Source organism: Ascidia mentula, chromosome 2 (genome assembly GCF_947561715.1).
Source record: "Ascidia mentula chromosome 2, kaAscMent1.1, whole genome shotgun sequence".
NCBI classification, from domain to species: Eukaryota; Metazoa; Chordata; class Ascidiacea; order Phlebobranchia; family Ascidiidae; genus Ascidia; species Ascidia mentula.
The window spans coordinates 17,251,876-17,266,272 of record NC_138567.1 but is presented as its reverse complement, the minus strand read 5'-3'; the positions used below and the strand labels follow the sequence as shown (position 1 = coordinate 17,266,272).

At 37.8% G+C, this 14,397-nt stretch overlaps 2 protein-coding genes across 2 annotated transcripts; both read left to right on the top strand.

The window, feature by feature from the left end:
• Positions 1 to 442: 442 nt before the first annotated feature.
• On the top strand, positions 443 to 2,279 carry LOC145890272 (ADP-ribosylation factor 6-like). Its single transcript, XM_082981288.1, has 4 exons — positions 443 to 601; positions 963 to 1,081; positions 1,348 to 1,482; positions 2,084 to 2,279. The coding sequence occupies exons 1-4, from the start codon at positions 443 to 445 to the stop codon at positions 2,277 to 2,279; spliced, it is 609 nt and encodes a 202-aa protein (XP_082837414.1).
• A 1,565-nt stretch (positions 2,280 to 3,844) lies between these two features.
• Positions 3,845 to 6,931, top strand: LOC145888725 (polyubiquitin). The gene is made up of 10 exons (XM_082979547.1): positions 3,845 to 3,953; positions 4,037 to 4,139; positions 4,434 to 4,661; positions 4,752 to 4,979; positions 5,069 to 5,296; positions 5,387 to 5,614; positions 5,704 to 5,931; positions 6,022 to 6,249; positions 6,339 to 6,566; positions 6,651 to 6,931. The coding sequence occupies exons 2-10, from the start codon at positions 4,037 to 4,039 to the stop codon at positions 6,779 to 6,781; spliced, it is 1,830 nt and encodes a 609-aa protein (XP_082835673.1). The 5' UTR covers positions 3,845 to 3,953; the 3' UTR covers positions 6,782 to 6,931.
• The last annotated feature ends 7,466 nt before the right edge of the window (positions 6,932 to 14,397 follow it).

Here is a 14,397-nt window from a genome sequence, read left to right as displayed (position 1 = left end):
ATTGACGACCTCTGATTTAGGTGTTTGAGGTGTTACACTGTGTTCACTACAGGTGTAAATGTTATATCGTTTTGTATTTCAACAACAAAACACGGCATAGACGATGGGTTGTTAACTGCAGCCACTCGTCGTGATCCGACAGTCAGTAATACGATACTTCCTTATCCTAACCTTGCATAATTTATGTATTTAATCGATTTTCGTCGCCAAATAACACACAAAAACGTAAGCCTACTGTAATAGTAAATTGGACGTTGTGTGGTAAAGCTAAAGTTTAATACAGCTTTGCAACATAATATTATGTAATCTGAAATGAAAAACAACAAAATCAAGCTTTCATAGTTACCGATTATGACGTCACAAACTTGCAATAAATTTTTAACTTTTGTAATTGTTTACTGTGCTTTCGAGTATATTGTTGTTGCAAAGATTCTAAAGTAGCATGGGATCCCGGATTACAAAATACTTGAAACAAAAAAGACTTCGCGTTTTAATCTTAGGTCCTGATGCGGCAGGAAAAACAACAATTCTAAATTATCTGAAATCTGGACGAGCTGTTACCACCATTCCTACGATCGGATTTAATGTGGAAGAGATACAAGTACAATGCTTTACTGTTGGTATTTAGCTTGTGCATATACGTTTTATATTATTAAATGTGCCGTATCAATCTTATGTTGTATCGCATTGTCTTATTTACACCTGATGAAGCGAGAGGTACTCGCGAAGCTATTGCACATTTTTTATTACAAAAGTAAGTCTTCTTAATTAGTGCCAAATCAAGTGAATTTAGTACATATATATATATAAACCGATTTGAATTGTTGTATTGGAAATAAATACAGAAAATGATACTAATGTAATGATACACTCTCTGGTCTCCAAACTTCTATTTTTTATCGCAGGATAAAAATTGCCACGATAAGCAGATTGTAACCATCTTTTCTTTGTCGTTTTTCCAGATAAAACGCACGAAGTTTACGTTATGGGATGTCGGCGGGCAAGAGAAGCTAAGAGTATTCTGGAAACATTACTTTATAAACCACTGCGTGTTAGCTTACGTGGTGGATTCTTCAGACAGGTAAATATAGTCCAGAAAAAAGTTTAAGGAAGAAAATAACTGGTAATAATAAAGGGAGATTTTTAAAATGCCTGATCGAAATCAAACGAATTTTCCTACTTTTCGTAAGATTACAAACGTTAAAAATGTATACGTTGCTTGCATTGTTTAGTTAAATTAACCTAGAAAACCTGCTGTCAATTTCATGACACCCAAATGCGGGTATTTGTCTCGGGATGTTAAATGCACTACAACTCGTGTTACAACGACTTTTTGTTCATTCCAAGAGAACGAATCGGTGAAGCCAGAGAGGCTCTGGAAAGTATCCTAATGGATCCGACTATGGATGATTGTGTATTGCTTATCTACGCGAATAAACAAGATTTGGAGGAAACCATGTCGACATACGAAATTGAACAAAGGTCTTATCTAAAAGTGACCATGCAATGACTTTGTAAGATATTCAAGGCCTCGCGAAATATAGAAGCCTTTGACATGTTTTACACGCACCAATTTTTGAGGTCCATATAACGCTCTTTACCCGCTAAAATAGTGGCCCTTGATCCAGTTTGTCGGGATGAAACATTAAAACTGCATACGATTCGTTAAATTAATACATGTGCAAGAGAACTGAGCTACAGGAACTCAGTGGTTTTACGGGGTATATTGTGGCCAAGGTACACTGATGCGCAAGCGCACAACTTGCCAGGCAACCTTCACATACACGTAGGAGAGCTCAACTTGGTAGAGCATTGGGCCTGGTTAGCCCAGGGTCGTGAGTTCAAACCTCACCGGGAGCTTGATTTTTCAAATCTCGCTCCGACTTGTCAGGAAAAATTGGCTGTTCCAGCTAGGCTGCCAAGCCTGTAAACCTAATGGTAGCGATACGATAGCTGTGATTGCCAGGCAAGGACCTGTACAGTGGGGGCAATCATGCCATTGCATGAAATATTACTGCAATGTGCAAGATGAATTAATTTTACTGCAATGTGCGAGATGAATGAATTGTGCTTCTTCTTTTAGGTTAGGATTAGACCAAACCGAGCATTCCTATCACATACAACCCTCTTGTGCGATTTACGGCCATGGGATTTATGAGGGCTTGCAGTGGGCAAAAAAAGAAGCGGAAAAACGACATCAAAATCTAAAGAGGCAGCCAACAAAAATTTATGCCCCTTCCACTTCAAGAGAAGCAAGTCGGTTGTCGTTTTGTCAGTAATAAAATTTCCTCTTGAATGGGGGTTCATAGTTTCTTTAAAAGAAAGAAAGTCCGGAGATTATAACCTAAACAACGCAGTATATTTACATACTATTGTCATCAATAACACGAGACGCCTGTATTATTTTGCAAAATATGCAATGCCAACACGACAAATTTGGGATTCGAGTTATGTTTTTCAGTCTGTTGTAGTTTTTCAGAAACACCGAAAAATCTGTTTTTGGCAATAAACACCTCACAATACACAGTATAACCTATACCGTAAAAGTTGTTTCATGTTATGAAACCTGATCTGAAAAGTGGTTAAAACATCTGGCTCAATTCCTTATTTAAATCATGTACTGTGGTACCTAATGTTATGTTGAGGTAAATGACATTTAAACATTGGATAAAGAGTCAACTACATGCATTACAGATATGTGGATTAATGTTTGACAGCTTTGGCTATTTGCAGTCACGTACGTGATATCATATTGCGTCACTAGTGAGAAACGGTATCACATATCTAAAACGCGAGACAAACAAATGATCCAATCATGTGAGCCCACAAATAACCTGTTCCCTCTGTGTTGAGTATCTGATGGCTTCGGGTTTGGCATTGTTTTATAACGCTTTGAAATAGCTCACGCACACTCAATTTCAATTGAAACAAAAAAATAATCTCATATCTCAAACCTGTGCGCCACAACAGTTTTGTTTCATTTTTGTCAACACATCTAGTTATATCCTTTGATATGATGTCTTGTCGGCTACAGCAGGCCTATAAGGGTAAAAGAAATTGTCCAAACACCAAATGGCGTCGTGTAACTTTATGTTGTGTGGATTTCATTTCGTCAATTGTTGTGTCGTACAATCAGTGAGCCACATGGTGTAACGTTTTAAGCAAGCTTGGCGTAATACAAGAGGGAAGTAAAACCGTGATGCATTGAAACTGCTGACTAATACGTCACGCGTAGGATTGTGTTGTCTAGCCGTTGGCCCCGTCTGTACGCTTGTTCAGTTGTTGTCACATATAGGTGTCAGCGTTTCCGCCAATGACTTCACATTTACAATACAGCTCACACCGAAGCCAGCTGTTCGCTGAACGTCTGTTGACTTGACAAAAAACAGTGGTAATGTGAAATCGACGAAAAATGAAATCGTTTAATCTTTGATTGGTTTCTAAAACTAATTTAGATGTACTGTATTACTTTTTTCAAATGTGGATGTGTCACCCAAACACCAGAGCCACAAAAAAACATCAGATTATTAATTTAAAAACCTACTGTATCAAGTTTAGCTGTTTGTTTCTGCAAAACTTTTATAAACGCACCTTTGTTACAAGACCAAATACATGTTACATACAAAAGCATGGCGTGAAACTATTCAGTTTGTTAAAACACGTCATCGTTACCAACACATATTCTTGCACCACGATTTGAGTCAATTGTACGACATGGTCCTTTTTTCCAAAACGGAGGGACAGCAGGCTTGTGTTTCTCGATCTTTCTCTGCGCTCTTTGTTTTTTTACGACCAATAAAATCGCTTGTACAGGCCACGTGATAAAGTCACATGATCATGTGACCAAGCTTAATAAAAAGAACGTTGCGAAAGCTTCCTCATACCAAGCGTTAGTATTGAAGAAGAAGCGCACGAATTTTCGCAAGCAACTTTTTAAAGAGAATACTTACAAGGTAAATATCAAACTTAAATTTTCTGTCGGAATTAAACTTGTAATATATATTCGTGTGCGAGTGAGTTCTAAATTTTTGTACAGATGCAGATCTTTGTGAAAACATTGACCGGAAAAACTATAACACTCGAAGTCGAAGCTTCGGACAGCATTGATAATGTAAAGCAGAAGATCCAGGATAAGGAAGGTAAGTTTATATTTCAACCAAATAATTCGATAAAATTTACCAAACAAGGTTAAGATATAGGCCTACCCACTGACTTGTGTAGGCTGCTTAAAAATGCTTTTACGTTTAACCTATTAATAATTGGTGCTTATAGGCCCGACAATAAGCTAATGCAAAAACATATCAATGTCAGTTTGTCTGCACAATCTACTTTTGTTTAAAAAATTCTCACTTTCCAATCTGGTTTGTAGGTATATGGTACAACGTTTTGTGAATGTTATTTTACAAAACTAACCAGAAAATGTTGATTAACAGGAATTCCACCAGACCAGCAACGTTTGATCTTTGCCGGAAAGCAGCTAGAGGATGGCCGCACATTGAGTGACTACAACATCCAAAAGGAATCCACCCTTCACTTGGTGTTGCGTCTTCGTGGAGGAATGCAGATTTTTGTGAAAACTCTAACTGGAAAGACCATCACTCTTGAAGTTGAAGCATCAGACAGCATCGACAACGTTAAGCAGAAGATCCAAGATAAAGAAGGTAAAAACGAACAATTTTAATGATAATTTTAAAGTTTTCTGATATCGCTGATTAGCAAATGTATAACTGGTTTTTGTGTGAATATTACAGGAATCCCACCAGACCAGCAACGTTTGATCTTCGCTGGAAAGCAGCTAGAGGATGGCCGCACATTGAGTGACTACAACATCCAAAAGGAATCCACCCTTCACTTGGTGTTGCGTCTTCGCGGAGGAATGCAGATTTTCGTGAAAACTCTCACTGGAAAGACCATCACTCTTGAAGTTGAAGCATCAGACAGCATCGACAACGTTAAGCAGAAGATCCAAGACAAAGAAGGTAAAAACAAACAATTTTAATAATAATTTTAAAGTTTTCTGATATCGCTGATTAGCAATTATGTAACTGGGTTTGTGTGAATATTACAGGAATCCCACCAGACCAGCAACGTTTGATCTTCGCTGGAAAGCAGCTAGAGGATGGCCGCACATTGAGTGACTACAACATCCAAAAGGAATCCACCCTTCACTTGGTGTTGCGTCTTCGCGGAGGAATGCAGATTTTCGTGAAAACTCTCACCGGAAAGACCATCACTCTTGAAGTTGAAGCATCAGACAGCATCGACAACGTTAAGCAGAAGATCCAAGACAAAGAAGGTAAAAACAAACAATTTTAATAATAATTTTAAAGTTTTCTGATATCGCTGATTAGCAAATGTATAACTGGTTTTTCTGTGAATATTACAGGAATCCCACCAGACCAGCAACGTTTGATCTTCGCTGGAAAGCAGCTAGAGGATGGCCGCACATTGAGTGACTACAACATCCAAAAGGAATCCACCCTTCACTTGGTGTTGCGTCTTCGTGGAGGAATGCAGATTTTCGTGAAAACTCTCACCGGAAAGACCATCACTCTTGAAGTTGAAGCATCAGACAGCATCGACAACGTTAAGCAGAAGATCCAAGACAAAGAAGGTAAAAACAAACAATTTTAATAATAATTTTAAAGTTTTCTGATATCGCTGATTAGCAATTATGTAACTGGGTTTGTGTGAATATTACAGGAATCCCACCAGACCAGCAACGTTTGATCTTTGCCGGAAAGCAGCTGGAGGATGGCCGCACATTGAGTGACTACAACATCCAAAAGGAATCCACCCTTCACTTGGTGTTGCGTCTTCGTGGAGGAATGCAGATTTTTGTGAAAACTCTAACTGGAAAGACCATCACTCTTGAAGTTGAAGCATCAGACAGCATCGACAACGTTAAGCAGAAGATCCAAGATAAAGAAGGTAAAAACAAACAATTTTAATGATAATTTTAAAGTTTTCTGATATCGCTGATTAGCAAATGTATAACTGGTTTTTGTGTGAATATTACAGGAATCCCACCAGACCAGCAACGTTTGATCTTTGCCGGAAAGCAGCTAGAGGATGGCCGCACATTGAGTGACTACAACATCCAAAAGGAATCCACCCTTCACTTGGTGTTGCGTCTTCGTGGAGGAATGCAGATTTTTGTGAAAACTCTCACTGGAAAGACCATCACTCTTGAAGTTGAAGCATCAGACAGCATCGACAACGTTAAGCAGAAGATCCAAGATAAAGAAGGTAAAAACAAACAATTTTAATAATAATTTTAAAGTTTTCTGATATCGCTGATTAGCAATTATGTAACTGGGTTTGTGTGAATATTACAGGAATCCCACCAGACCAGCAACGTTTGATCTTCGCTGGAAAGCAGCTGGAGGATGGCCGCACATTGAGTGACTACAACATCCAAAAGGAATCCACCCTTCACTTGGTGTTGCGTCTTCGTGGAGGAATGCAGATTTTTGTGAAAACTCTCACTGGAAAAACCATCACTCTTGAAGTTGAAGCATCAGACAGCATCGACAACGTTAAGCAGAAGATCCAAGATAAAGAAGGTAAAAACAAACAATTTTAAAATAATTTTAAAGTGTTCTGATATCGCTGATTAGCAAATGTGTAACTGACTTTGTGTATTTCAGGAATCCCACCAGACCAGCAACGTTTGATCTTTGCCGGAAAGCAGCTAGAGGATGGCCGCACATTGAGTGACTACAACATCCAAAAGGAATCCACCCTTCACTTGGTGTTGCGTTTAAGAGGAGGATTTTAAGTAGCTTATCCTGCGTTCCAAGATTAAGGCGAAAACAACTTTCTCCTAATTTTAAATAAAGAGTTGGTTTCTGCCTTACTTGGAACGCATGTGCCTGGTGACCCCTATAATATGTAAAAGTAAAAGCAGTTCAATAAATTTATCTCAGAACATGTTCTGTGCTTTTTGTTGATTGGGAGCTTGACACAATAGGGTTTTTACATTTGTTTTGATGATAAGATGTAATGTGAAAAGATTGGGGGAATAGTTGAACAGTGAACCAGTCTGAATATGCTGCTCTTCGTGACGCAATCATTAGTGCGTTAAAAGAAAAACCACACTCGAACGCTGTCATTATTCGGCTGTCTGTGTGTCGCAATAATAGACGACTGTGAAGTCTTGCGACGACATAAATGTCCACTTGAAGTTGCATGTGGAACCCATATAGAGAGCCTAACGTTGAGCACGGAAAGGTTTTTTTAAAAATAATTATCCCAGAATAATTTACAATTGCTTGACAGGAAATACGGTAACAACAGCAATGAATAATTATAGGCAACCGTATTCCGTATTTATCTTCACATCTTGCATGTTTTCGTGCCTCATTGCTCGGGCCTCGTACTTATGTGGCAAATAATTCGATAATATATATTCGCTATATTGTATTGATGATAATTCGACACTTCCAAAACAAAAAGTTCTATGTAAAGAGTGTGCAATCGTTCTATACTTTGTGACTGCCTCCAATAATCACTTACACGGATAATCGCCACTGCCCCACCTTTTTGATGGAACTTTGATAATATAGACTTTATTTGGGGTCCGCCCCCGAAGAACAGCCGGTGGTCTCCGTTTTTTTGGATAAAGTCTTACAGAAAAACTTTGATATGGGCTTCCAGATCCGGGGCACAGGCCGGAGTCGCATGTACAAGTACCTAATGCTCTTCAATGTGGTTTAAAGCAGTGTTTCTCAAACTTTTTTTCTGTATCGCCCCCCAAACACCTTACAGTCTTTTAGGCCGCATCTCTGTATTTCTATGAAAAAGACTTTCCCGGTTGGGAAATGCCCTTCTCGAACTCTGTCCTGCGTAACAGAGTAAAATTATGTGTAACAATGCAATGGGTCATGCATGGGCGCCAGTGTTTTGGTTGAATGAGCGCAGATGAACAGGCTGTTGCCAGGGCGATTTTCAGCGTGTTTGGGGCAGTTTTACTATGGTTTTCAGGGTTATTAGTCAGGCAGTAAATTGGTAGAGGGTGCTGTTGTACATGTAGCTGAAAAACTACCCAAATATTGAGGTTGATTTTGTGAAAAATGAATCACAGAAAGTATGTTCAATTTGTGATTTTCTGTTAGTGCCGACCCTTGCCTAGGAATTGTGGCCAAACTTATAATCGAAATAACTACTTTAACTGCTCCCCCGGGGGCATTTTGACCCTCTGTTGGCCATTATTTTGGCCAAAAAAGCAGAAAAAAGTGTAGGTTTGTTTTGTGAAAAAATGAATCACAGAAAGTACCCTCCATTTGCGATTAAGTGAAGCCACCAACCCTCCTCTACACAATTCATTAAGAATTAGATGTCTTGCAACTGTCTTGGGGACCCACCGGGGCTGTTTGTACACCCCCTAGGACTGACAATTTAGCAGTTAGCCTTTGCAAAACCCCCCAATGTGCTGTCTCAATGCAGCTGCAATCAATTTTTTTTCTGTTCAGCAATAGTAGTCCCCCTTCATGAGTCATCGGACCCGGCAATTGTTTTTGGCAAACAAGAGAAACTGTAACCAGGTGCACAATGACAAATGACTGTGAGATGCGGCCTTTAACAACGCCCAACAGAACAGACAAAAAACATGACGAATTTATTTGTTGCTTGGCAATTAATGCACGTTCCACCAAGTAAGAGCTGAGAAAATTACGGAAAGGTGCTTGCGTACCACCTGGAATGCGTTTACATACCACTAGTGGAACAGCACGTACCACGTGACGGCACTATTGGTTGAGCTTTGCTTGTTCATAGTGTTTCCACCTTGTTTTCTCCGTAAGGTTGCACCTAGTTTGGTGCCCAAAGGATGACGGTGATTGTATAGTCACCACAAAGTGGAAGTCTTTGCTAGGCCGTTTGGTCAGCAAAGTCGTCCTATAGTCACACCAGCTGCACTGATGAGACCTTTTAGGTCGAAACAGTGGCCATCTGTCTGCAGCTTATACACAGCACGTACCACCAGTTGGGAAACACTGACTTAGGCTCTAAGTGAAAATTTGCCCTGTCACCAATCGCCCATTTAGTCTCCAGCGCCCCCGTACGATTGCAAACGCTCCTAGGGGGCCGCTGGCGCCCACTTGGAGAACCACTGGTTTAAAGCCTGATGCTGAAAACGTGGAAAAATTTGTTTCTTGTCCATAAAGGTAATTTACCCACATCATCCGTTTCAGTTCGTTTTTGCGCAATTCGGCATTCATACATAATTTTTTTTTGACCACACCGGGATTTGAACCCTGGATATCCTGGGCACAAATCCCGGTCAGGTTTTCGTCTTGATATATGGGTCGGGCGCTTGACCAATGCTGCCATTCATACATATAAAAATGCAATACCTCTGGAAAATCGACACGCTAAATCGGGCCTCCATTGGTGGAAAAATTCCAATTTGAAATCCGTTTTGCGACCCTAAGTATGAATTATTTTCACAAAAAGGTCAAACTGACTTTTTGTGTAGTAAAGGTTACCGACCTCTGTCTCAGCATAGATACTCCGCATAACACTATAATACCATAGTATACTAAACATATAGTAGGCCGACTGATTGTCTCGGTCATGCATGGTTGCATCTGCTCTAATACTGTCTGGTTGACATTTGAAAACACGATTTTCTGCAGCTAAACTTAATGTAGTGACGGAAGTTAAACGAACTTAAAACTGTTATTGCAATTTATAACATTAAAATAATGTAGCTGTAAGTTACTTTGCTTGTTTTGTTAAGTTTGTTGCATTTTGTAGTTGCTTACTGACAAGTAGATTACGCTAAACTGAAGTCGTATGTCTCTGGCAGACAACTTGTAATAGTTTGTACGATAGCAAATATTTTTATTGATGAAAATGGAGTTCGCAATTACCCAGTCCATTTGGCATGATGTTATGACCGTTGAAGTCATAAACGATCTTCTTCTGGATGACCTTGACGGCGATCACGCGGAGGCAGCTACATTTACAGAAAACGTATCTGAAACGTTAATTAAATATAACGTTCATCTGTCAAAATCTGGTGAAGAGATTGTTCTTGAATGGTCCAGGTTAAGAAATGAAAAAAACAAAATGTCGGATATCATATCACATTATCCAAAAATTTGTAAAAATGCGCAAAAATACTTTGCAGAAGAACTTAATCAGTGCAATGCGGCTCATGTTTTATTAAAGATAATGCAGGCTATTGTCAAACCACCAGTTGTGCAACCTGTTGAAAAAGCATACGGGGAAATAGGTGAAAAAGAAAATGATATTATTGAATACTTGGGAGGTTATACACTGCAGAAGGCCCAAAAAAAGTTTACATGTACTGAAGTTTTGGATTTCCTGCAAGCAACACAGCCACAGGGGAAATTAATTAAAATAATGGAATTCAAAAGTGGTTGCCTTAAATATCCATCAGAAGATTTATTACACTTGCTCCAAAAGGTATATATTTATACTACTAAAGAAGTTAATCAAGCCCCAGGAAAAGTGGACTTTGTTTTATTGGCGGAATCAGTTTGTGCTTGCAACTATTTTATGCTTCTAATTGACACACTCAAATCTGTGTGCAAAAAGGAGGTTGATATGGTCGATAAAGTCGTGACTTATATAGTTAAATTGTTTGTCCGTGTTTTATCTCACACTTTTTCAAAGAAACTTGTGGAAAAAATGCTAGGTAAAACTTGTAAACAATCCAAAGGACTGCGGGGTGACCTGAAAAACAAATGTAGCAAGTAAGGTGATTATTACAAATATGTTTAAATGTGTCTTACCTTATTGTATCAATGGGACAAAACCTAGCGCATGTTGAAACCCTACTAGTGGTGACAATAAACAGTCTTGTGTGTTTCTTGCTGTTTATCTTTTTCACAGATTTTAACAATTGATGAACAAATATATAAAACAATAAATTATGTACATAAGAACCAAAAAGTTTAAGCAATTCGCCCCTTCTTGGGCATTGGCTCATTAGATACTGTTATCCATGAGTTTTTGGCTCCATGGGTTGTGCTTCCACCCTTAATTTTTTTAATAATTTTTCGTTGTAAAATGTGTTGCATGCCATAAGATACTTGAGAAATGTCTGGATTTGAAGACCGCCGGCCAAGTTGTCTCTGAACATTTCCTGAGTTTTGTTTGAATCACACAAAAATCATGGTACTTACTATGTTCCCAAAAAATGCTTCCAACACATCTTGGGTAAAGGTATGCAGTAACACATACTCCAAACTATTTATTTCAAGAAGCTGTTGGCAAACACCAATTAGACTAAAAGTCGTGAACAAAAGGCCTTCCAAAGTAGGATATGCCATAATGCGTCTTTTTTCAGAAGTTTTAACACTAGCCTACAATACACAGAAAATGTAATGTATATTTAAATTTAAAACAATTTGATCTATTTGGATTACCTGCCAATTTTGCAATGTGCTGACAAATGTAGTTTTCAACCAAATGATTCTGTCATCCATCATATTTTGAATCGGTATAGTGCTATTTACGATATCGAACCACCTTGTAGAAAAAGATGTTTTGGATTAAATGCAAAAAAAACAAATGAATATAGAAGGTTTCAGTGTGTTTACTTTGCAAATAGCAGTACATAATTAGCAGTGCCCATTGCCTGTGGGATCATTTTAAGGCAGTTTCCAACTTTCCAGCTAAGAGTGTCTCTTGCCAAGCTTACTTTCATCTATGAAAAAAAAAAACATATCAAATGTTGATAATATGGCTTTTTCTGCCACAGTACTACTAACTTTTGTGAATGGATTTAGATTTATATGGGCATCTGTTAATCTGGTACGAGACAAAAGTGTAGAACTTTTTTCCGATTTATACAATTCCTTTATATGGGTCCACAAGATATCTTTACCATGTCCTTCCATATTCATGTATCTTGAACCAGTTGGTTTGGACGCAAATAGCGAATTTCTTGTTGTCTACATAAAATTACACATATTTTGAAAGTCAGTTGGCCCCAGGAAAAAAAAGTTTCCCAATACTTTTAACAAGTGAGATGGGTCTGAACATAAAAATACCATCCTATGTTCCTCTGTGAATGGATTCGGAGCTGTTAGAGCTTTTGTAATGGAAATGTTGTCCATGCCGGAAATTAATTTAAAAAACTTTCTGTTGGTAGCAGATCCATCTGCAACAACTGCATGAATATTAACATTTCTGGTTTCACAATCATGTAAAATATTCCAAAAAATTAAAGCCAGCTGCTCTGCTGGAGCGGTGTTGGTAGGGTACCAAGCAAGTGGAAGAGACAGCTCTCGCTTGATGGATCTCACATAAAACACTGAAATTCAGTGACTGATTGTATAAATCACAAATAGTACATGATAAAAAAGCGATTTACAAACCAAGGATGTGGGTTGCCAGTTTTGAGTCATTGCAACCTCCGCCTTCCGGAATATCTACAAACCCAACCAATTTGCCATCTTTTATAACAAGATTTTCACGAACTGCAAATAATTGTTGAAGATAAAACAGAGATATGCTGCAGATAGAATTGTCATACTTTTCATTTCATCGAGCGTTAAATAAGATGGCAGGGGGCCATTTTCATTTTGAAGACGCTCCATTTCACGTAGTGCAAGCATGTTTGTACCAGGTTTTGGCGAAATACAATTTCTTGAATAAATTGTGTTATATGTTTAAAAATACAAGCAATTCAAAATAAACTTTTTGCAGACTGACCGATATTGTTTGATTGTTGAAGTTGATGGTAAAATTAAAACACCACTGGTTCTGACATGTTCGTATGCTGCTGGTGATCTAGAGTAAAACTCAACAGCCCATCTAATTATGTCAGGATGATACCTCCGTCTTGTAACAGGTTCTTGTAAATTTAACTTTTGGTGCTCAAAGAATAATTTTTGCCATTCATTAAAGACAGACTTTCTATTACTTTCATCGCTCTAAAACATTTGATGTCTTAGATAAAAATATTGCTGCAATAAACTTATTGTTTTACATTTCCTGTTGCACTTTTCAGTTCATTTACAGAGACACAAGATTCTGTACTTTTACCTTTTAACATTGCAATGCATGTCTCACAAGATCCTCCACCTCTAACTATAACAACAGATCTTGAAATTAGTAAAAGCTGATTTAACAGCTGATGTTAGTCTCTGAGAAAATAAGGTTGGATTACCATGATTCTTTCATGTCAGAACAAAAGACCATGAAATACCACCTATTCACTCAGCAAATTCACATAAACCTTGTGCAGACTGAATTTTTAGTCTACACATGACTGTCTACATTTTTCTGATAAAATCAACATAAATAGCTCCACGTACAAAAAATATCAACCACAGAACATAACCACAGATCTATCACTGCGCATTTCACACTAACCACTAGTTTTAAACAAAAGACACAACAACAAACATTCAAAAAATACACAAACTTCCTGGCAAAAAGTTCATCACTATAATTAACATCCTTTATGGAAAAAAAAGTCATCACTACAATTAACATTATTTATGGAAAAAAAGTTTATCACTACAATTAACATCATTTATGTAAAAAATTGACACTAACCTACTACTTTGCAAGAAGGAGAACGGAATTGTTGTTTAATTTTAAGTCTATTTTCATCCCAGTATGGAAGTGGATGGGAAACAGCATTTGGCATGTTTTCGAAAACCCCCTCACAGGCATCCAGTCTTTCAATGTCCCCTAATTCAAAATAACTTTAAAAATCACTTACTGTAATTAGGACTATGTTGCTTACGCAAAACACTACAGAGACTTTCAAACCGTGGATTCCCAATTTCAACTTCCCGTAAATTAACTTTCCATCCTGATAAAGCAATTTCATTGATAGTTGCATCATCAGCAAAAGCAACCCTAAAGAATAAATATTCTGTTCCAAAAAAGAAATTCCTTTAAAATTACCTCACAATCTTTATATTTGCCCTAACCTTATAATTGGAATAACATAACCTTCCTTTCTTTTTTCTGCCACCAACAATCCACGAAATTCATAAAATATCCATTTATTCACAAAAATAGGTTTGTTTAAGAGGTGCAAAGTTATTTTTATCCAAATTCTTACCTTTCAAAGAAGGGCTTTCAGCAGATTGTTTCAGATTTGCAATACTCCTGTGTTTTACTTTTACAATTGTTTTCCTAAATGTTGGGGGTTTCCTTTGTTGATGGCAAAAAGACATTGATTTTGGTAAATTTTTACATGGCACTGCACCAATACACAACTTTACTCCATTTTCCCGTTTCTCCAAGTCCTGCTCTCTGAAGTGTATTTCACAGATTGCAGCCCTTAAAAGAACAAATGTTGTCTGACTAACACTATATTACTCTGACTAAACTATAAACCAACATTTCTCTATGTAACATATTTTTTATATTATCCCCTCCACTACTGTCCCGCATCGATAA

What these genes read in the sequence shown, in the direction of transcription:
- LOC145888725 (XM_082979547.1), top strand. Translation starts at nt 4,037, where the DNA reads ATGCAGATCTTTGTGAAAACATTGACCGGAAAAACTATAACACTCGAA. An exon ending in GAAGATCCAAGATAAAGAAG is followed by an intron (nt 4,662 to 4,751) that starts GTAAAAACGAAC and finishes TGAATATTACAG; the next exon opens with GAATCCCACCAGACCAGCAA. An exon ending in GAAGATCCAAGATAAAGAAG is followed by an intron (nt 6,250 to 6,338) that starts GTAAAAACAAAC and finishes TGAATATTACAG; the next exon opens with GAATCCCACCAGACCAGCAA.
- LOC145890272 (XM_082981288.1), top strand. Translation starts at nt 443, where the DNA reads ATGGGATCCCGGATTACAAAATACTTGAAACAAAAAAGACTTCGCGTT. An exon ending in GTGGTGGATTCTTCAGACAG is followed by an intron (nt 1,082 to 1,347) that starts GTAAATATAGTC and finishes GTTCATTCCAAG; the next exon opens with AGAACGAATCGGTGAAGCCA. An exon ending in ACATACGAAATTGAACAAAG is followed by an intron (nt 1,483 to 2,083) that starts GTCTTATCTAAA and finishes TTCTTCTTTTAG; the next exon opens with GTTAGGATTAGACCAAACCG.